This window comes from Sorex fumeus, unplaced genomic scaffold (genome assembly GCF_029834395.1).
Source record: "Sorex fumeus unplaced genomic scaffold, SorFum_2.1 ptg000054l, whole genome shotgun sequence".
In the NCBI taxonomy this organism is placed as follows: domain Eukaryota; kingdom Metazoa; phylum Chordata; class Mammalia; order Eulipotyphla; family Soricidae; genus Sorex; species Sorex fumeus.
The window spans coordinates 2,738,368-2,760,810 of NW_026606111.1; the positions used below are offsets into that span (position 1 = coordinate 2,738,368).

General features: G+C 60.4%; 1 protein-coding gene across 1 annotated transcript in view; it reads right to left on the reverse strand.

Annotated features, from left to right (window-relative positions):
- Window positions 1-22,443, reverse strand: part of ZC3H3 (zinc finger CCCH-type containing 3) — a 33,595-nt gene that overhangs the window by 8,111 nt on the left and 3,041 nt on the right. The window contains exons 4-8 of the mRNA XM_056125027.1: window positions 13,701-13,854; window positions 3,725-3,909; window positions 1,658-1,700; window positions 1,417-1,578; window positions 646-715 (exon numbers count right to left, since the gene is read on the reverse strand). Of these exons, the coding sequence (XP_055981002.1) occupies window positions 646-715; window positions 1,417-1,578; window positions 1,658-1,700; window positions 3,725-3,909; window positions 13,701-13,854 (614 nt within the window). The remainder of the gene's footprint in view (window positions 1-645; window positions 716-1,416; window positions 1,579-1,657; window positions 1,701-3,724; window positions 3,910-13,700; window positions 13,855-22,443) is intronic.

A 22,443-nucleotide genomic window follows, 5' to 3' on the forward strand; every position in this document is an offset into this window, starting at 1 on the left:
GCCATGAGTCCCCAGGGGACTGGGCAGTGGCCTGAGAGGAGTGAGCAAACAAAGGGTGATTGAACGCCAGACTTTATTTTTAATTATCTTAACGTGCCGCAGAGGGGTGAGGCCGGTTGGGGCTGGCAGTGGTGCGGCTACAGACGATTCCCTTAATGTGGCTTTTGATATAGAGCCCAAATTAGCTCTAATAAAAAGGGGCAATCAAGCCCACTCTCCCGCCCGGCACAGCCCCGCCTCACTGTCAGCGTTTCAGCACCAAGCGGAAACCGCGTTCTCGTTTCAATTAACCTCCTCACCCCCCCACGTCCACACAAATAACAATAACATTAATTCAGGGCTGGGCGCGGCGTCCACATTAGACAGCACAGAATGCGCGCGGCTTCCGAGCTGCCAGCTAATGAACCCGAAACTCGACGGGAATTTCCAGATCGCTCAAGACAGTTTCGGAGCTCGATTAGGGAGAAAAATGCTGATTCTCCCCAAGTTCCTCAAGGGGAAAAGCTGTTGGAGCAGCAGCGCCCAGCCTGCTCCCCAAACCCGCTTCCCCCCACGGCTCCTCTGGCCCCCCTCAGTGGCCCCTCCCCACCCTGATGGGCAGGTGAGGTCCAGGTTGGTTCCCATGGGCGTTGTTTAGGGGCCCACCTTCTCCTTGGACACCTGGTGCGAGAAGGGACAGGTCCCATCGGTCTTCTTGCAAGTGCCCCGAACGAACCTGCGCATAGGGGGAAGCTGAGTCAGCAGGCCCCAGTACACACCTGTGCACATGCCCCAAACACACCCGTGCACACAGCCCGGCCCAGCACACACTTGTGCACACTGCCGGCCCAGCACACACCTGTGCACACTCCCCCACACACCTGTGCACACTCCCACACACACTTGTGCACACGCCCCGTGCACACCTGTGCACACAGCCCGGCCCTGCACACACCTGTTCACACTCCCCCACAAACCTGTGCACACACCCCGCACACACCTGTGCACATGCCCCCCCCGAATATACCTGGTACACACGGCCCAGCATACACCTGTGCACACAGCCCGGCCCAGAACACACCTGTGCACACTCCCCACACACCTGTGCACACTCCCCCACACACCTTGCACACACCCTGTGCACACCCCCCACACCTGTGCACATGGCCCGCATACACCTGTGCACATGCCCCGCACACACCTGTGCACATGCCCCAAACATACCCGTACACACAGCCCGGCCCAGCACACACCTGGTACACACAGCCCAGCAAACACCTGTGACACGTCCCATGCACACCTGTGCACACGGCCTGCGCACACCTGTGCACACGCCCGTCACACCTGCGCACACAGCCCCGCACACACCTGTGCACATGCCCTGCATACACCTGTGCATACACTCCTCACACAGCTGTGCACATGCCCCACACATACCTGGTGCACACAGCCACCTTCTCAGGATCGTGGATGTAGGGGCAGTGCTCCCCGCGGCTGCAGCGGCCGAAGCGGTTGTAGTACGTGCAGTACTCCTCCTCCTTTTTCCGCCGCCTCTGCCCTGCCTGCCGCACGATGGCCAGGCTACGCTGCACGGCCCGGCTGGGGATGGGGCGGGGCATAGGCTGGTGAGTCCAAGGGGGGACGAGGCACCCCTCTCTCCCACCCCTCGGGGACATACCTAGCCAGGGAGCGACCACAGCTGCCGGCAGAGTCCAGTCGGCCTGTGGGGAGAAGTCAGGTGACCACAGGGCACCACACTGTCCTCCTGGACACCTTGGCCAGCCCAGTGGGCTCCCCGGGTGGGCTCCCCGGGGACAAGCGCCAGGAACCAGATGCGGAGGAAGGTCTGCCCAGCTCCTCCTGCCCAGGCCGGGGGAGGACGAGGGTGGCAAAACATGTAGCCCAGTCTTGCCTGCCAAGGGCCCAGCACTGCACTCAGGAAGGGTGAGGTCTGGCCTGGGCACCCTGAGAAGGGGAAGGGCAGGGAGCTCCTGTCCTGCTCTGAGCCCAGCCCCCAGCCCTGCTGACTTCTCCAGGCAAGGCAAGGAGACTCCCCAGGAACGGGGGACCCACTACCGGGCACAGGGTGGGGACAGACTCAGGGCGTGAGGGGCCCCTCGGGTCTCATCAGTGCAGCTGGGCTAAGTGGGGACCAGGCCGTTTCCCCACACCTCTCTGCTCCAAGCACAGCCTCGCTCGGCGGGTGCCAGGCACTGCATGATGCTAAAAATGCATAGGAAGGAGCTGCAGGAGGCAGGCGCAGTGGCGCAAAGAGCACCAAGCCTGCCACGCGGCAAGGCGCAGCACCTTCCAGACAACGTGCACGGCCTAGGGGCCTTCCCAGAATCGCTGTGGCTGTGCCCCCCCATCTGGTACCAGGTCCAGAGGCTCTAGCGGCTCCTGCATCCCGCTCAGCCACAGCCCACCAGGCCTTCTTGGGACCACAGGCCACAATGGGGTGACGTCCAGAGGGTGAGCGGCTGGGCACTGCCTACCGACTGCAGGGAATGTCAGTGGCCCACACAGACCCACAGTGTCCCCAATTCGGAAGGAAGTGCTTGGCCCCCAGCAGCCCGGGATGGTCAGGAGTTGATGGACTCCTGGACAGGGCAGCGGGAAGAAGAGGGGCTGAGAGAGGAGGGGAGGAGGGGAAGGGAGGAGGGAGCCCCCAGGAGGGCGGTGCTTTCCTGCTGAAGTCGAAGTGTGCTGACACCAGAAGAAATTTATTTCTTCAATTACTGCTCGTTTAAGTGGGCCGCAGGTCAGCGCTTCCTGCCACAGGGAGCCATCCATATGCACGGCCTCCCGCACGGGGACTGTCCACGCTCACAGCCTCCCGCACGGGACCGTCCACGCTCACGGCCTCCCGCACGGGACCGTCCACGCTCACGGCCTCCCGCACGGGACTGTCCACGCTCACGGCCTCCTGCACACGGCATGTACAGCCCTGTCTCTTCCCTGGCCTGAGAGGTACCCCCTCACTGACCTGCATGCCCCTAAGGCACCCCTCCACTGTGGCCCAGGCGGCCTTGTGGGTGGGGCGTTCTGTGTAGACGCAGGGACCAGTGAGGTAGCTTCTTGCAGGTCCTCATGAAAAGGCCCACCCGAGTCCTGGGAGCCAGGGCTCCCACTGGGGGTCCACCGGGCACAGGGCGTGCAAACAGCCCGTGGGAGGCCAGGCCCCTCCACATCACTGGTCCATGAAGAAAAGAGTTCCTCGAGCGACCCCACTCTGCGCCCGTCACCTGCCCCTCAGTTCTAGAGTGGCCTGCCCAGGCCTCCAGGCCTCCCTATGAGGCTGCTCAAGGAGGGGACAGTGCCCTGTACCCTGACTCACAGGAAGCCCTGCAAGACGCCTGGTCCAGGGGTGCACGTGACTGCACAGGGGGAGCAGCCACTCATGCAGGGAGGGTGGGGGAAGGGCAGAGGAGGGTAGGCACACTGGACACCACCCCAGCAGGCATCAATCACAGGCATCAGGTGGAGCAAGGGGAGAGCGAGGCCAAAACACGAAGGCGTTTCTCCACAGCAGCGCCAAGGAAGTCAAGTGAGCAGCTCACGTGACCCCTGCCTTAGCCCCCCCCACCCCCACCTGCCTCGGCGGTTGTCCTGTGCCAACCCTTGGGGATGGAGGCTGGCTGCTCCCATCCCTTCGACACAGAAGCCCCAAGCCTGGTCCAGCAGGTCTGGTGGGGGGTCCGAGTGAGGGGCACCTCCCTGGAAGGGGTCCGGTCCGGTGACTCACCCACACGTAGGGGTGTCTTGCTCCCGGCATCGCCCTGGCGACTAGCAGTCTTGGAGAGCTTGTTGGCAGACACCCGGTAGAGGGTTCCTCCGATGCAGCGGTAGCCTGGGTTTCGCCACGCCGGGGAGCTGGGCTGAGCCTTCCCAGTCCCCGTGGCCGGGCGCAGACGGTTGAGCACCAGGGACCTGCGGGGACAGGGAGCGCTGTCACTGGGAGGGCGGGGCACTGCAGGCGGCTCCGGGCTGCGTCTTCCGGCAGGGAAGGACTCGGGACAAAGGCTGCACTGCTGTAGGGCCAGGAGTCCAGCAGGGAGCACGGGAGGGTCAGGCTGAGGGCAGGCCTGGGCAGTCCGGGTGGTGCAGAGTCGCTGAGACCCGCGGAGAGAGGTGGCTGGCAGGGGGTCTGCATCCTTTCCAGCTGAGGCCCACAGGCAGGTGAGAGTAGGGGCTGTGGCGCCCCCAGAAATGAGGCGTGGCGTGGCCCATGCCCACCTCAGCCCACACCTTGGGCCGCCCCCCCCCAGCTCCCAGTGGGAGCTGCCACACCCGCAAATGGCGCTGGCAGGCTCAGCCCACTGGGTGCCTGTGCCCTGCAGGTACCTCATTGGAGCGAAGCAAGACTACCACTCGCCCTGAGGCTGGGGGGGGGGGGGCGCTTCAGCAGGCCAGGATGAAGTCATGCCTACCGGTCACTCCTGACAGTCACTCCACCTGATTCTGACTGTGGCGGGAGCTGGGCAGCCCTCCCAGCATCCTGCCTCCTTCCCGCCCCCAGGGACAGCCGAGCATGGGGGCACCACAGAGTGGGGCGTGAGCTCTGCCTACAGTGAGGAGCCGCATCGGGGCCCCCAGGGAACGAGGGAGCTGGCCACCCCGGGAGGGAGCCAAGCGTCCCCTGACCCAGCGCTGCACTGCGCAGGGGACACGCGACTGGGCCCTGGGCCCTCAGGCCTGTCCCAGCCAGCCTCCAGGAAATGTCATTAGCACTGGCGAACAGTAGAGGTATTAAGCGTGGATAATGAAGGCTGGGAGGGGCGGCCCGGAGACAGTCCCCCTTCTCGCCTTTGTAATGGGAGGCATGAACTTTCCCTCAAATCCATTTCTAATCCATTTGAAATACTACAGCAAATTATCTCTCCTGCAGCCCGAAAGCGGCCAGCCAATTTACTCCGAATAGAAGTGACAATGCCCGGGGATTTATCACCATAACCTTGACTACGGCGGGGCGAGGGTGGGCTCCCCTTGCCCAAGCGGGGCGCACGGAGGGTGGGGGCAAGCAACGTCTGAAGTGAGCGAGGCAGGAACGGGGGATACTCGCACACAGTGGGGACACAGGAAGGCAGCCCCACCACCCCGTACCCCAGGACCCAGCGGCACTCAGCGAGGCAGGACTTCCCCGGTGTCCTGTCTCCGGGCCTGTCACGCCTTCCAAGTGGGGGCCCGTGTGGGAGCTGGGAAAGGCCCAGAGACCTGGGAAGCAGCCGCTATGGGAAACACCTTGGGTGCGGCCACCGTGCCCAAGAGCCACCAACAAATCCTGCCACTTCCGCCAGGCTGCACATGTCCCCACAGCTCCATCTCCACGTCAGCCCATGGACACGACGGTTCTGCCAGGGGCTCGGTTATCCCTGGATGCCTGTGGGCATGAGACCCTGGCACGGAGGCGTGCTGGAGGGGCCACAGGACCAGTCAGAAGTGAGAGGGTGCAGGGTCTGGAGAGATAGCACAGCGGGTAGGGTGTTTGCCTTGTATGTGGCCAAGCCTTGTGCGATTCCCAGCATCCCATAGGGTCCCCCAAGCACCGCCAGGAGTAACTCCTGAGTGCAGAGCCAGGAGTAACCCCTGTGCAGTGCATCGCCAGGTGTGACCCAAAAAAAGCAAAAAAAAAAAAAAAAAAAAAAGAAGTGAGAGGGTGCGAATCCCAGATCCTCCAGCCATGTCTGGGCCGTGTGCTCATGTTTGTCACAAAAGACATGCCCATCTGGTCCCCCTGCTGCCACTTCCCAGGCTGCATGACACCTGTCCCCACAGGCGCTAAACGACTCCATGTCACACGGGGGCTCCATCACACCTTGTTCCCATGGGGGCCGCACGGCACCTCTCTCCCCCCAAAGGGCTCGCGGTCAGAGGCCGGTCTGGTCTCAGCTGGGGGGTGTCAGGTGGCGGCCGCGGGAGCGGTGCCGGGAGCCGGTCGCTGGGAAATGGAGCGCGCGGGACTGCGCCGTCAGCAGAAGGGGAGCGAGGCGGGCGACGTGCAGCCGGCCCAAGTAGGTCAGGCGCAGCGCCCGTGACAGCCTGCAAACTGCTTAAGTGGCCTTTCCACGGAATCGCTGACGACCCCCCTGCTGGGGCAGCGCCCGCGGGCCCATGAAGCTGCGGGCTGGGAGAAAGAGAACAGGACGCGGTGGGCCCCGCGTGGCCGGTGGGGCAGCGTGGGGGCCACCGTCATGGCAGGGGGCAGGCGCCGGGCCCCGGGGTCTGTCCTCAGAAAGAAGCTGCCCCCGCCCGCCTGGGCTTGGCTCGGCCACAGCGGCGTGTGGCCGTCCGCTCGATCAGGACTTCGATCTGGGCGTGCATTACAAGCTTCCCCGTAAGAACCTAATAAACGAGATGGAAGGGAACGTTCTCCATAAAATGACACTTTTAAAAATCCATTTCAGCCGAAGCGATTGGTGTTCTCTATGTTAGCTGCAAAAAAACCAAGGGTTAGCAAGCCTTAATGGCCTCACAGGGCTCAGACCCCCGGGCCACGATCCTCTCCTAGAGCCCCGAGTGACCAGCACACGCGGGGTCAGGTACGGGGCGCCCATCCTCACACTGCCTGCCCCTTGGCATGTTTCAAGCCACCCCTTCCTTCCACACCCACACATCCACATTCAGCGCCTCTGGGGTTATCCTACGGCCAGCAGTAGGGTGTGGAGCACCCCAGGGAGGGTCCCCTGCACTTGAGACCTGCCACATCCCGCTGGGAGCAGCCCCTCGGGCCCACAGGCAGAACCATGCTCTGCACTGTACTGGTGCTGGGACTAAGAATGACCCTCTGTGGGTGACAGACAGGACGGGTCAGGGATCTGGTTGCCATCCTCTGAGGAGGACAAGATGACAAGCAAACAGCAGGGACGGGCACGCCAGGGCTGCAGGGGGGTGCACCCATACTCTCCACCGTGCTGTCCCCAGGCTGCCAATTCCACAGGGCAGGACCACTGATGCCCTGGCTAGTGCTTCCCTGACCCTGGGAACCAGTGGCTCAGAGCACCTGTTACTGTGAGAATGAGCCTAAGAGAAAGAGGCTGAGGAAAGGAGCCTGAGGGGAGGAGCCTAAGGAGAACAGCCTGAGAGGAGGAGCCTGAGGAGAGAAGCCTGAGGGGAGGGGCCTGAGGAGAGCAGCCAGGGGAGGAGCCTGAGGAGAGAAGCCTGAGGAGCCTGAGGAGAGAAGCCTGAGGAGAACAGCCTGAGGGGAGGAGCTTAAGGGAAGGAGCCTGAGGGGAGGAGCCTGAGGAGGGCCGCCTGAGGGGAGGAGTCTGAGGAGAGCAGCCAGTGGAGGGGCCGGAGGAAAGAAGCCTGAGGGGAGGAACCTGAGGGGAGGAGACCGAGGAGAGCAGCCTGAGGGGAGGAGCCTGAGGAGAGCAGCCTGAGGGAAGGAGCTTGAGGGGAGCAGCCTGAGGAGAGGAGCCTGAGGGGAGGAGCCTGAGGAGAGACGCCTGAGGGGAGGAGTCTGAGGGAAGGAGCCTAAGGGAAGGGGGGCTGATCTAAGGAGTCACATCCAGTAGGAAGAGGGTCTAAGTGCACAGGCCCTGAAAAAGCCACCTGGAGGCTCCCTAGGGCGGAAGGGGTCCCCAAGTGCACAGCACTTCTCGTGAAAGCATAGGCCTCTGGGGGGCCCACCAGGAGAGGCCCAGACCCACTACCACTTGCTTGAGACAGGACCAACTGAACTAACAGTAAATGAGCAAAGCACGTTGCACAGGAAGAGCTGATAGGGTGGACTATTCTGAGTCTGGTTGTGAAGCGGAACCTTGAGCAGCAGCGGGCATGTCCTGACCTGGGGTGGATATAGGACAAACACCCATGCAGCTGAGCACTGAAGAGACTCACCAGGATGCTCCACAGGGTCACGAGGCACTCGGGGGTTGGGCTGCACACATGGCATGGGCAAGGACCCAGTTTGATCCCCAGCACTGACAAGGTCCCTGAGCACTAGAGCCTGTGGTTCTCAGGCACCCACGTCACTAGGCCTGAGCACTACTCTGCCTGATCTGGTGGCCAAGAACTGCTGGGACTGGAGCTTGGGCCCCCAAGCACTGCTTGGAAGGGCCCCTAAATAAAATCCTGGGGCCTGAGAAACAACAGTTCCATGACTCAGGAGCACTGGAGGTGTTCCAAGTACCATCCCGGATGGGCACCTCTGTCACTATGCAGGTACGACCTTGATCGACCAACACGAAGGAAGAAGGAAAAGAAGTTTCTGGGTAGAGTAAGGGCAAGAGCGCCAAAAGACAGTAAAGTGGCTCAGTAATTACTGGTTCTGAGATATCCAGCTATCATTAGGAAAAAAATTACATTCAGAGGCTGGAGTGACACGACAGGTACTGCCTTGCAAGTGATGCTCTGGTGTTCGATCCCAGGCACCACATATGGTCCCCTCAGGGCTTACTCCTGAGCACAGAGCCGGGAATAAGCCCTGAGCACTGCCAGATGTGGTCTGAGAACAAGCCCCAAAATTGCATTTGAATTTTAATCTTAGATAAGTTCCCTGGCCTTAAATGTGAGATCTGAAACCACAGCTCTGGAAGAACACATAAATGAACCCTAAAATCCAGGGCTGTTCTCAAGATTTCAGACGGACAGAAGTCATGCCAGAAATCACACTGACAGGAGCCAATGACGGCAACTGAGTGATACCCGGCTCTCCTGCGAGCACCAAGTGTCACGGACATGCCAGGAGGGGTGAGAAGTGCTGAGTGGCTGTCCTGGGAAGGCCAGCACAGGCAGAGCGGGGACGTGCTCTGCACTGCTGCCCACTTCCTGGCCACCAGCCGGCACCAAGCAGAGCCAGAGGGCCACCCCACATGGCTGCGACAACAAGAACCAGTTCTCATGAGGAGGCAACTGCTGCCTCTGCCAGGAAGCACCACCTGCTGCAGATACCAGTAGGTACAGGTCACCCGTGGGAAGGAAACGTGGGTGGGAAAGGCAGGCGGCAGCACTGACACCCGAGGGCTACTGGCCCCATTGGGCAGAGATGGCCCAGGTGGGAAGTGCCCTGTTCTTAAAGAAGCCCCTCGGAGAGTCTATAGCAGCCGGGCAAGCGCAGGCCTGGAGAATGGGGCGAGAGCCCCCCCAAGCCAAGCCCATTTCTAGCCATGCCCACCAGCAGCTCTGCCCACCCGGCCCGGCCCTGCCATGGCTGCTTCAGCCACTCCACTGGGCTGGGGAGGAGCCTGAGTCACCCCCCCCACTTTCAGCCTCCCTCTGGTTGGGGGTAGAGCCCCCACACCACCCTGCAGTGGACAGTACGGAGCGAGGCCTTAATTTATGCTCCCCGCCTATGCTTTATGGCTTTCTTAATTCAGCTCCTGCTACTATTAATGTAGTTAATGCTGAGATTATATCTATTTTCTGGCGTCGGGAGGTGATTTATTCAAGCCATTTTTCCGGTGGAGGCTCCCACGCTGTTAAATCAAGCGCCTTGCCAATTAAGTGCTGACTTGGGAAGTGGACGCAATCTTAACAGACATCTACCCGCAAATTACAGCGTGGCCCCACAGGGGGCAGCTGCCTGCTGACCAGGAGGAAAGCTGTGGCCACAGCTCCCTGCATCTTCCTGGGCCGGGACGGCAGCAGCAGGACCCACAGTTGGGCAGGCAAGGGTGGTTCATGGGCGACCCTCCCCCGCCACTGGACAAACCTGGTTCAGACACACCTGGGCCTCCTGGGTCTGCACGGAAGAACTGGGGGACCCGACCAATGGGGCAGTGCTTGGGGCGGGGGCTGTGGTGGTGGAGGGCACAGTGCCACATGCCCTGTCCTGAGGCGCTTCAGAGCCAGCATGGGTACCCGTGCATAAGATCTCTCCACCGGCCCGCAGCAGTCAGGGCTAGAGAGGGCAGGGACACAGAGCTTCACTGCCACCGGAGGGCAGATGGATGTGGCAGCCCCCTCCCACGGCCCCTCACTCTACCCCAGGAAGCTGGGCTCGGGTGTGGCGGGTGCCCTCCCAGGAGGTGGGGGCAGCTTGCTTTAGATGCCCCATGGTGCTGTGGCTACAGGAGGCCACACCACAGCCAGTGGCCTGCTCTCGTGGGGGCAGTGTCTTTGCTATCACGGGGGAGCCCCTCATGATACAAGGCCCAGCAGGCTGGACAGTCCAATGCACAGGCCCATGGGGTGCCAGGCCTATCTGACCTCAGCTGGCCATGGTGCCTCTTGCTCAGAGCCACTGGTGAACATTGCCTTCCCCATCATGCAGACCAAGATGCAGGTACTGCTTGTGGGCCCAGCCCGGATCCTGGGAAGGGACAGAAAAGACCATGTGTCCATATGGAGGCTGGACCCCCACCAGTTGGGCCCACCCAGCGCACCCCATCATACCCCTGCATGTGAGGCAACGCCAAGTATCTGAGGCCTGGCGGGGGAGCAAAAGGAGAGCAGAGAGGGTGTTTGCCTTGCACGTGGCCAGCCTGAGGTTTCATCCCTGGCATCCCACATGGTCCCTGGGTGAAGGAGTCCCATCCCAGAGGACCAGTCAATCCAGAGCTCGGTCCCAGGGCTGGAGCCAAGGGTAGGGGTTCACCTTCCACCCCAGCAATGAGGCTGACCCTGCTCAAGCCTCGGGCCTCTCCAGGAAAGGTGCCCTGGCTGCTGTGACAGACACTGCCCCCTCTGAGATGCCTTCCAAACCCCAAGGCACGTCTTCAGGGCAGCCCCCATCTATTAGGATGATGGAGGCCGCGGGCCTGCAGCGCGCTCCTCCTTAACGAGCAGCCAAAGGAATCGGTAAGCATAATTTCAGAGGCCAGTAATATTTTATATAATCGCAGAGTGGTTTAAATTGAAAACCCCCAACTGAATCAATATTTACTGCATTGAAACGAAATGAATAGTAATAAGTCACTAAGCTCCCTGTCTTGTTTCATAAAGTAAAAAAATTATCAAAATGAGCACAGGCATGGGGCAACTGCCACATTAGCATTCCCAAAGACACCCGCCAGAGGACGCCCTTCACGGCCTGCAGGGACACGCTCCCAGAAGCTCGAGCTCTGACCTCTGACCTCCTCTGGGCAAGTGGTGGTGAGCCAGACAGGGGCTCTGTGTGGGGGTGCTGGACGGCAGGGCCAGGGCTGGGGGCTGTCCTGGTCAGCACTCTGACGGAGGGCACCCCCGAACGGCCAGTGCCCATGCCAGGATCCTGGGCAGTCTATGGGGCCAGCGGCCCAGCAGAGGTAGAACATAGGCCTGGGCAGGTCAGGAAGAAGCCAGGGAGCAGGAGAGCGTGCACCCAGGTCACTGAAGTTCAGAAGAGGTGAGCCCCAGCCAAGGACACAGCAGCAGCACCCCCAGGCAGAGGTTGGGGACAGAAACCCCCAAAGGAGATGCCAGCCAGAAGCCAGCAGAGGGAGCCCAAGCACCCACACAGACGAGGGGGGTGGAGGGCAATCCAGCTCTCAGCTCCTGCCACGCAGCTGGGCACAGGACTCCACACCAGGCCTGCCCCCCCTCCCCCATAGAGCCAGCAGTCAGACCCACATTTGCAACATGCACCCCACTCCTGCCTGCTGGCCTAGCTCCAGGCTGGGGTGCTGATGCCAGGGCAGGGAGGGAGGAAACATTCCCCCCCCCAGGAGCCCTGTGTCTGCCTGGGCCCTCAGCTACACAGGCCTGGTCGGAGGTTGTAGGCATGCCCCTTCCCCAAACTCCGGGGAAGGGCAGCTGCTGGACTTGGGGGTTTCGGTGAGGATCCCCCACCCCCAATTAGCGCCTCAGTCTCAGCATACGTGCACACATGTATACACACACATACATGCATGCACATACATACGCGTGTGTGCGCGCGCGCGCACACACACACACACACACACACACACACACACACAGCATATACGCATGTGCATACACACCGGCTCAGGGAGCTGGGAGTGCTGGTCAGACTGGCTGCAACCCCAGAGTCACACTTCTAGGCCCTGTAAGCAGAGCAGGGTGGAGCCGGCGAGTGAAGGCAGCCACTGGGCACATGCCCAGCCTGCCAGCCTAGGCCCAGCTACAAGCAGGAACCCTGCTGGGGCCGGAAACCAAGGGAGCCCACCCCCTTCCTGGCCCAAGGTCAGGCCCAGCTGCCCCTCACCACACGGAGAGCCCAGATGTGAGAGGAGCCTCCCCCCTGTCCACCTCACGTCCACCGCCAGGTCCCTCCTGGGGCAGGCAGCTGGAGGAGTGAGGCCATGCGACTGGTGGCTGGGTCGCATGTCCCTGCCCTGCCTGGCCCTGGGCCCCTGCAGCAGGAGGCGCCCAGCAGGCAGGGGGCGAGTGCTGCTGCCAGGCGGGAGGCGGCCGGGCACGGGACCCATAAATCTGAAGCTCGTTCCCAGCGATCCGGGCCCTTATTAAGTAAATTAATTTAAGTTAATTTAGCTCGATCATGACTCCCGATGCCTGTGATTTAGTGAGGGGGAAATTGCATTCAGAAAGGCCGCACTCACCAGATAGGAGGAAGAAAACTAGACCCACTTAGCACCAAGAATTAATATAGAAATCGCAGGTGTAAATTCAACCTGATCCAGAGAGCGAGAATCATCTTCATAGATTCACAGAAATAGGCCCCAAGACGCTTATAAATCTATTTAAAACAAAAATATTAGAAAAAGCGCACCAAAATTAATTTAAAATAGACTACCAGTCACTGCCTCCAGCAAAGAGGCGGCTGGCAAGTTCTGTGGCCCAGTGGGCACGGGCTGGAGGGAGCAGGGGCCACAGCTGCTGGGAGCCCCTGCCAAGGCACCGAGCAGCCCAGCCTTCCCCAGGGTGCGTGCATCCTGGTGGGAAGCCCAGGCCAGATGCAGGCCGTACTCCCCCCAGGGCAGGGCTGCCCCACTGCAGCAAGAAGCCTCAGCAGGAGTCCCCACTGCTGGCCGGTTGCTGCCCCCGGGTGCCACAGGACGCCCGGTCCTGGCGAGGAGCCCAGCAGAGAGGCTGAAGTTGCTCCCTCCCAGTGCACACAGCCACGCAGTGACACCCCACGGCATCTTCACGCAGAATCACCCCACAAGATTCCCAAGGACTGGCCAGCAGGTCCCTGGCAGCAACTGAGTAGTGGTTGCTTGAGTGCCACAGGGCCAGCTACCAGCTTGTACGTCCATAACTACAAGCATGTCCGTGTGCATCCACATCTCCATGAGTGTCTGTGTGTGCAAGTCTATGTCTGCACGTGTGTCTGACCATGTCTATATGTCCATATCTGCATGTGTCTGTGCACATGTCTGTGACTGTGTTTGTGCACAAATCCGTGTCTGTACATCTGTGTATACATCCATGTCTGTGCATACGTCCATGTCTGCCTATCTGTGCACATGTCCATGTCTACATGTTAGTGTACATGTCTGTGCCTGCCTGTCTGTGCACACACCTATGTCTGTCTGTGCATACGTCCATGTCTCTGTATATGTGCACACATCCATATCTGTAGATGTACATGTCTGTATCTGTGTGTTGCACACACGTCTCTATTTGTGCACACACCCGTGTCTGTGTGTGTTGTACACACATCTATGTCTGTGTGTCTGCCCACGTCTATGTCTGTGTGTATTGTACTCACATCCATGTCTGTGTGTGCACATGTCTACATCTGCCTGTTTGTACACACATCTGTGTCTCCAGTGCATGGCATGCCTGCAGATGCCTGTGTCTTCCATATTTCTGGGGCAACAGATCCTGTTGGCTTCCCCGAGGGCCCCATTCCCTGCCCTCACAGTCCCAGCTCCTACCTGGACAGGGCAAGGCGCCGTGAGCGCCAGGAGGGCCCAGACTGAGCCACGAGGGGCACAGAGGAAGGTGACGCGGAATTCTTCTTCACGATGCGGTAGCGGGTCTTGATCACCTTGCTACTGGGAGGGGTCCGCAGAGTGTGGGCACTGGACACTGCAGGGAAAGCCAGACCAGATGGTGAGTGGGGCCTCCGTCACCCCTGACCCACTCCCAGGCCCCAGCAGAGCAGGGCACACAGGCCCCAGCAGAGCAGGGCACACAGGCCCCCAGACTCAGTTGGTGCTCATTCTCCACAGGCTGTGGTGTGGGCACTCCCCACAGTGAGCACTGGGTGGGACGTAGCCGGAGAAGGAGTCCCTGCCCTCACCATCCCCACAGGGGCCCCACAGAGCAGAGCAGGAAGGGGCAGGAGGGAGATGGTTGGGGCAGGACAGGGCAGCAGGAGGCAGGAGGAAGCTGGACAGGGCAGGCTGAGGAAGAGGGGCGTGGTGGCAGTGCCCCAGCAGCCAACAGCACTGGACCACATAGCAGAGCTGTCCCATGTCTGGGTCCGACTGCCCAGCACTCCCCAAGCCTACTGTCCCCGGGCCCCAGCACCCACAAGACCCACCTGTAGGCCCTGGTGTGGCGCAAGACCAATGCCACTGTGAGGGCACAGCCCAGGAAGCACCTGCCCCACAAACCCACCAGTCTCAGTCCCCAGCAAGGGCCCCAGGCAGTATGAGGGTCCAGGGAGCACCCAGGGTCAGCACGACCGGACAGCATGGCGACTGGGGAGCATCTGGAGGTCGGGGCATCCCCCGATGGGGGATGTCGGAGTCCGAAAGGACACAGAGCTCTGGAACAGGCTTCAGGCTCTGCTGAGCTTCTGGGCGCCCAGTGCGTGGTGGGGCAGGGCACCAGGCCAGGGGCTCAGGCACTGTAGGACAGGCCTGTGCAGCCAGGCCACTTGCTGCTCTGGGTCCAGATCCAGACTCACTTCCAGAACACTGTCCCTTTGCAAGGGAAGGGGCAGGACTGGGCCCCCAGCGCCCCTCCTTCTGGCCCCAGGCACGGCCGCCACTCGCACCCTGTGTCCGTGTGGGCTGCAGGCAGTGTAGATAATCGTGTTATTTAGACCGCGTGTTGGTTTAATGCCCTTCATTACAGCCTCTGGAGCATGATGAATTCCCCGTGGCACGTTCTGCTCAGACCCAGCCCTCGTGCCTTTATTGCCAGCGGTGCCCGGGCACTCTTATCAGACCAGTACAGCCTCCCCCCGCCTGCAGAGGCCACTTCTAATGACTAATCGATCTCATTAGCTTTCCTAATTAAAAACTTTACTGCCACGCTCAAAGACAGACCACGGAAAAGTGCTGGCGTCATATGGGGCGCCATGAGCCCATCTATCAGGGCCCACGTCGGCCGGAACCCAGCAGAGGCACAAGGGGGCTCACGGTGTCCCTGGCGCCCCTCCATCTCCCAGCAGTGCATCGAGGGGCGAAACTCAGAGGACCCCCTGTGCTGACCAGAGTGTGGCTCATAGCCCACCAGCTCCGGCTCCGGCTGAGGCCATTCAAGGGGCTGGGGACGCTGGGGGAGTGTGCACCCCACCAAGCAGCAGGGCTTCTGGTCCACCGCCCCCAGCCAGCAGGCCCTCCTGGATAAGGCTCAGCTGGGCTGCCGTCTGCATTCCAGAAGTTTCTCCCTGCATCTTGTGATGGCAGCCGAGTACAAGCTAGTGACCAGCACCTGAATGCAGATTGTGTTGGCAGCAGCAGCAGGCACCATGTCAGCAGAGCCAGGGCATCAGTCCTGGGACAGAGCCAGTCATCTGCCCATGGACGCTGGATCGTGCAGGGGAAGCCAGGCCGGGGCCCACCCCCCACAGCCGGGCTGCGCGGACCTGAGGATGCCGGATCGAGGAGACAAATCGGCTGGTTTCCAATCTCACAGCAGCCAGTGCCACACCAGTCCCGGCCACCAGGGTGTACAAGGCCACCTGGCGTCCTATGAGGTCCGGCCCTGCCTGACCTCGGCCCTAACACGTCAACACCCACAGTCTGGAGTATATAGTCCAGTCAGTCCAAGCGCGAGATGAGCTCAGATATAGATATGGACGGACACATGTTCAGGCAATGCAGACACTCAAGCACAAATGCATGGAGACACACATGTGCAGACATGCATGTTTACAGATACACACACGAACATGTACAGATAAGCACACACATGCACGCAGACACGTACAGACACATGGGCATAGGCACAAAGAGGCAAACACGTGCACAGAAACATGCAAGACAAAGATGCAGACATGTGCAGGCATGAAGACCCATGCATGCACAGGTATACAGGCATACGTGTATAAACATAGGCAAGTATACACAGATGTGTGCGCACACTTGTGTGTATCACAGACCAGCACATACTCAGGGTGTGCAAACATAGGGGCTTTGGGAGATGCACATGTGCAGACAATTTCCTATGCGCACGGTCTGGCTTCCAGCCCCTTTCCTACTGAACCCCACCACCTTCCCAGGCCCTCAGTGTGTGCAGGGCCTGACTGGGCACAGCAGCTGCTCCCTGGTCCAGCCACAGGACGTCACCAGTGGGGGTGGGCCCTGCTGGGAGACGGGGACGACCTGTGCCTTGGCTTGAGGTGAGCAGCAGCACCCTGAGGGGAGCCCGGACACCAGGCCACTGTGCTCCAGGCTGTGAGTCCCCTCCCACGGCAGAGCTCAGGGCAGGCCCTAAGAGCAAGCCACGTGGCCACGGCCACGGTCAGTCCTGCTGAGGGACCAAGGACAAGCACAGGGCAGGACAGGCGCAGACCCCAAGGCAGCTCTCACCCAGGTCCAGGAAACAGACCCCCAGGGGGTCTGGAAGGAAGATCTGGCCAGCACACCCAGCTCTGGGGTCAGCTGCCCAGGCCCTGTGCCAGGAAAGTCGGCTGGAAGCAGTGCCAAGGTAGTGCTTGGGGACGGCTCCAGGAGAGGCCTGCGAACCGCGCCCTGCACGCCCCTGCTCCGGGGGCTTCTCCCAGTGAGCCCAGCCAGGTGCTCCCACGACCACACTCTACTGCAGACCCGGCTGCCCATGAAAGATGTAGAGATAGGAGTGCTTCGGTAACTGCACACAGTGCAGCTCACGGGTTCGAGCGTGTTCCCAGGAGGGCTGAGCTGGCAAGAAGACTGAACCCAAAGGCCCCTCAGAAAGTCTGAGCAGTGCTGTGTGCAGTGCTGGATATGCAGTGCTATGTGTGCAGTGCTGTGGATGCAGTACTGTGTACGTAGTATGTGCTCTATGTGCCATGTGTACTGTGTGCCATGTATGCCACATGTACTGTGTGTGCTGTATGTTGTCTATGCTGTGCAGTGTGTAGTATGTGTACTGTGGATGCAGTAGGAACTGTGGTAGTGTGGGTACTGTGTGTGCCTTGGGTACTGTATGCTGTGGATACTACATGCAGTGGGTACTGTGTGTGCTGTGGGTACTGTGCATGCAATGGGTATTGGGGTACTGAGGGTATTATGTGTACAGTGGGTTGTGGTACTATGGATACTGTGTGTTCAGTGGGAGTAGGTAGTGCTGTGGTACTGCGTGTGCTGTTGGTACTGTGTATGCAGTGGGTACTATGTGTGCAGCGGGCACTATGGTACTGTGGTACAGTGAGTACTGTTTATGCAGTGGGTACTGTATGTGCTGTGGGTACTGTGCATGCAGTGGGTATTGTGGTACTGTGGATACTGTGTGTCAGCGGGTACTGTGTGTGCCAAGGCAGGATGGCCGCACCACGTACATTCTGAATCTGAGAGCCAACCCACTTGTCCTGCTGAGAATTTCTACATTTCTGATGCAAGGAAGGCTGCTGGAGGCCAGGCCACTGGCACCACACCTGAGGTCCCTGGGGAACCCTCAGTCAGCCACATCCTGGGGACATGCCACACAGGGTCATGCACGCTGGGGCAAGATCAAGTGGAGCCGGGTCCAAGGTCCCAGATGGAGGGTCTGGTGGGGGTCCCGGCTGGGGTCATGCGCCAGGCACCCACAGTCTGCAGACTGGCTGGTCTGTGCAAACAGCTCCCAGCAGCAGATGGGCCACGTGTCAACCTGACAGCACGGGCGGTGGGGTGAAGACAAACAGCCTGTGTCACTGGCTGTCCCCGCCTGTCCCGCACTACCTGGTGTTTAATGGCTCCACAGCAGATTGTCAGCGCCCTATTAGGGGGAAGATTGAGGCCCGCTCTTCCGAGGCTCACTGGAGCAGCGCGAGCCGCAAGCTGCTGTAATTACCGCGTACGCATCGATCGTGCACACGCCGTCTCACTGTGGGGCTCTGCTCCCTGACAGCCCCGACAGATTATGGGATCGGGGCCCCCAGATCTGGCCCAGAACTCGGGGATGGCACGAGCAGGTGTGTGGGCGGCACCCGGCAGAGCCGAGTCGGGCCCTGGCTCCACCATCCTGGGCTCCGCACAGCACCATGGTCAGGCAGCTGCCCAGGCCAGGCCAGCCAATGCTGAGCGAGAAGAGCGATCCTGGGGTCTAAACTGGGGCTGAGAGCCCAGGTGACAGGTCTGGGGCACATCAAGGCTCCAGCACACACCTGTGCCTGGGTTCTCTGCCCACGACACTGCTATGGTCACTACCAGCTTGTGCCAGTCTGGGCAAGGCTCTGGCAGCATGGTCCCAGACCACAGCCCAGCCTGGTGCATGCTTCCAACCGCGGCTGGTCTCTGGCCGCTAGCACACCTGCAAAGCAGCCAGGGCCAAGTGGGGCCAGGCACATGCCCCTCTAAGCACGACCTGAGCACACCCACTGCTCCACAGGCACGCTCCCACCCTGAGACTCACCCCTCCTGCCCACGCTGGCCTGGCTGGTGGCAGGAGGGACAGTAGCCAGCCACGGCTCAACACTGCAACACTACCGGGACAGGTGCACAGGGGCAACCATCCAGGGCTGGGCAGTGTTGTCCTGGCCACCCACCCACTGCCCTTCCAGGCCCTGCAACCCCTCTCTGTCCCGCCTCATGAGAATGCTCCCAGCATGCAGCTTTCTGGGGGCCCCTGTAAGCACTGCAGGGGACGGAGCCGAGACCCTTGGCCTCTCACCCGCAGGGAGTGGGCCAGCATCTCTGGGCAACACCCTGAGAAGTGTGGGGGGAGTTCAGGGTCGACACAGCAGACCCTGGGATGGCCCCGGAACAGGAAGTGTGCACCCCGATGCCTACCTGCCACGCAGAGGCAGGAGGGAGGAAGGGCCAAGCACTGGGGTACCAACTGGGGGCCAGGCTGCAAGGCAGCAAAAGGCAGAAATGTGGCCGAGAGCCACCAGGGCCCTGATGCCACGGACCATGCACTGCTGGGGGTAGCCCAACACCAGCTCAACAGACACGGGCCGGAACCAACACATGTGCCGGTGTGGACTACACACGTCCAGGAAGATGGGACGCGCTGTGCATGAGGAGACCCTCCTCAGCCAGGGCACATCCCACCCCCCAGAGAAAGAAGAACTGAAACTTTCACTCCCTCAAAAGCTACAGCCGAGAGGGCACTTGCCTTGCACATGGCGAACCTGGATTTGATCCCCAGCATCCCATTCGTAGTTCTGAGTACAGTCGGGAGTAACCCTTGAACATCATCAGATGTGGCCCCAAAACAAAACCAAAAGCTACAGCTGCAAGGACAGTGAGCAAGTGGGTTCTCTCCCTGCCCCTGCCCCACTGGGTGACATGCCCAGACAGGAGGTGCCGCAGGTCAAGGTCTCCCCCTAAGGGCAAGCATCTCCCTAAGGACGGCCCCACACAACCCAGCCACATGCACACACCCAGACACAGGCTGCCACCCCCCTCCACAGAGGGTGCCCCAGCATCTCCTCGGCACACAGCCTTGGCCTGGAATGGCCACTGCCCCTCGGGTCACTTCCCTGTTGAGCCCAGTGCCCAGGACAGCCACCACAGCACCAGGGACACAGCAGGAGCAGCCAGCCCTGGGCCGGTAGCCAGCATCCCACCATCCCCAGGGCCTCCACCCTCTGCCCTGCAGCGCCCCATCCAAACTGCACCTCCCCCAGCTGGGCACTGGGGGGGCAGGTGCCACACAGGCACCCCCAAGCATGAGCACACGCACTCCCTCGCCAGTTCTCCTGGAATAATTCATTAGCACAGCCTCAGCAGACGTAAAACCGGAGGCCTGCGACGGGCTGCGATTTATGCAGGGCTCAGGATCGCTGGGCTGCTGGCTGGCGCCTAATTCAGCATTTTCTTTTTCCCTTATGAAGCAGGACTCCAAATTTAACTGCTCTCGAGCGCTTTCCTGCGTCTGCCAGGGTGAGACTCGACAGCTGGAGTGCAAGTCAGCCCCCGAGATGCACTGCAGTCTTCCCACCTCCCCACTGAGCCCCCAGCCCACCCCAGCCCACAGCTAGGTGCTACCAGGACAGCCACGCCTCAAGGTCACACACCTCTGCCCTGGCACCAGTGTCCCGGCCAAGACACAGCCCTGCTCCCTCCTGTAGGGCTGTCAGAGGGCTGACTGGTGACCCGGCCCATGAGCCAGGCTAGGAGTGGTGGTCTTGGGCAAATCAGGAGCTGGTTGGCACCAGAAGGACGTGAACAGAGCCTGTTGTCCCACCAGGCTCCAGAGCCCAGGCTCAGAGAAGTCCCAATTCAAACACCTTCCTGGACCATCCCCCAGGGAAAACTGCCCAGCCCAGAGGGCCCCCAGTAGCTTGGCTTCAGTGCCAGCGGGGCAGACACTCATAACTGCTGGCCCTTCTGCCCCCAATCACCCAAAAGGAAAACCCTCTCCTTTGGGTGGCTCTGTGGCAGGGCCAGGCCTGGACAGCACAGCAGGGGCCACAAGCAATGCTCCAGGCAGCCTCTGGTCCACTGCTGGTAGAAGGGGACCACCTGAGGAGGGCGGGGCTGGGAGCAGGATTCGACCGGGAAAGGGTGGGGCGGAGAGGTGTGGTCTGGGAGGGGCGGGGCCTTGAGAAGGTGGAGCCTGGGAGGGGGCTAGTCTGAGGTGGGCGTGACCAGAGGGAGAGAAGGCGGATGGCCGCTGGGGTTTTCCTGCCCAGGAATCTTTCTCAGGTTCCCACTTCCCACCGTGGCTATGCGGAAGAGCCACTGGCCTCCCACTCCTCGCAGATGTACTCTGAGTCCCCCAACACCCCGAAGGTAGCGGGTAGAGCGAAGAGCGCGGTCTTTGGCCAGCAGCTCCGGGGCCAGCAGGACCAGCTGCTGCAGGCCACGGTGGGGGCACAGGGATAGAGCGGAGGTGGAAGGCCCAAAATCACCCTAGTCCCTGGAGTCCTGCGGCAGGTCACAGAAGTGGAGCACATGGCGAAGCCTTCGGTGGCCAGCTGAGGGGCATTCGGAATGCTCAGGCAGCTCAAAAACTGCCCTTCCAGTCAGCAAGGGTCTCAGCAGGCCACACTGTCCCCCCTCTGCATTCTCCCAGGTCATTAAGGGGAGAAAAGGCCACTAGTGGGATGTGGTCAGTTGGGAAAGAGGGGCTGTGCCCAGCCCTGTGACTCTCCAGCAGCCCCCAGGCCCTCCTAGGTGTCATCTAAGCACCCGGCTTTTGCGGCCAAGGAGGTTCTGGTTGATGGCTGCCCCTTCCTTCCCCCCAAGCTGAGGCCCAGGGAACTCAAAGGGGACAGGGAGGGTAGGAGGGGCGGGCTGACAGGAGGCGGGTCAGAGGGCAGGGAGCGCGGGAGGGGCTGCAGGCCCGAGCTGACGTTGCTGAACAATGCAGTTTTGAATTCAATTAAAGCGATTATCTGTAGTGCCAAATAAATTGTGTACAGCATATATCCTGCGGCACTTTACACCTCCAGGCTCATTATTCCCTAACTGTTTCCTCCTGTTTATGCGCTCTCAAATTAAATTGCTGATAATATGCGCCAAAATAAAAAATGAGCGCACCTTGTCCCACGAAAATTGATTCTCCCTGTTCCTGCGCCAGCGATTGCCAGGTTTTATATACTCAGTGCCTGGTGATCATTAGTAATTCAATTTTCTTTTTATTAGCCCCCTTATCTGCTGAGCAATATAGTGGCAGAACTGACCTCTTTCGCACGGGTAAATGTTTAAAATCTTTTCCCTGATTAATTTTGCCAGTTAAGAAAAAGAGGAGAAATGGCCCGGCTCTTAGCCATCACAATGAATAAAGCTTAATGTTGATTGTGATGGAATTTCTAATGCCAGGGAAATTGATTGAACGCGGCAATTACACTGCAATAGGAACTCCAGGGAGATGGGATCGCTTTCTCCCGGCCGTAGCCTTTTGGTTATTTAAAACAATCCAATTTGCAAGGATAATTATGTATTAGTGTTTTATCTGCCACTTGGAATGAACAGGGGAGTTTCGATACTGGCCCGGCATTAGCAGGTTATTGCTGCAAATTACTTGATATCTGCTTTCTTTCACATAAAGAGGAAATTAGGCAATCAATTACCAGAAAGAGGTGGCAGAGGGGATGTGAGGGGCAAGGGCGCCCCCTGCTGCCCACCAGGCCACACAGCTGGGCTCGGTGGGCACAGGGCCTCTCCCTCCCCAGCCGAGAGGTCGGTCCCTCTGGCCCTACTAAGGAGTGAGGAAAGGAAAGCTTCAAGGCTGCCAGGAAAGGGCCACCCTGCCTACATCTGCCCTCCCCCCGGAGGCCGAGGGTCCCCACAGGGTGGGAGGCAGCAACCACAGGGGCCAGGAACTCGCTGTGGCTCCCCACAAGCATCTGAGCGTCCGATGGAAGCC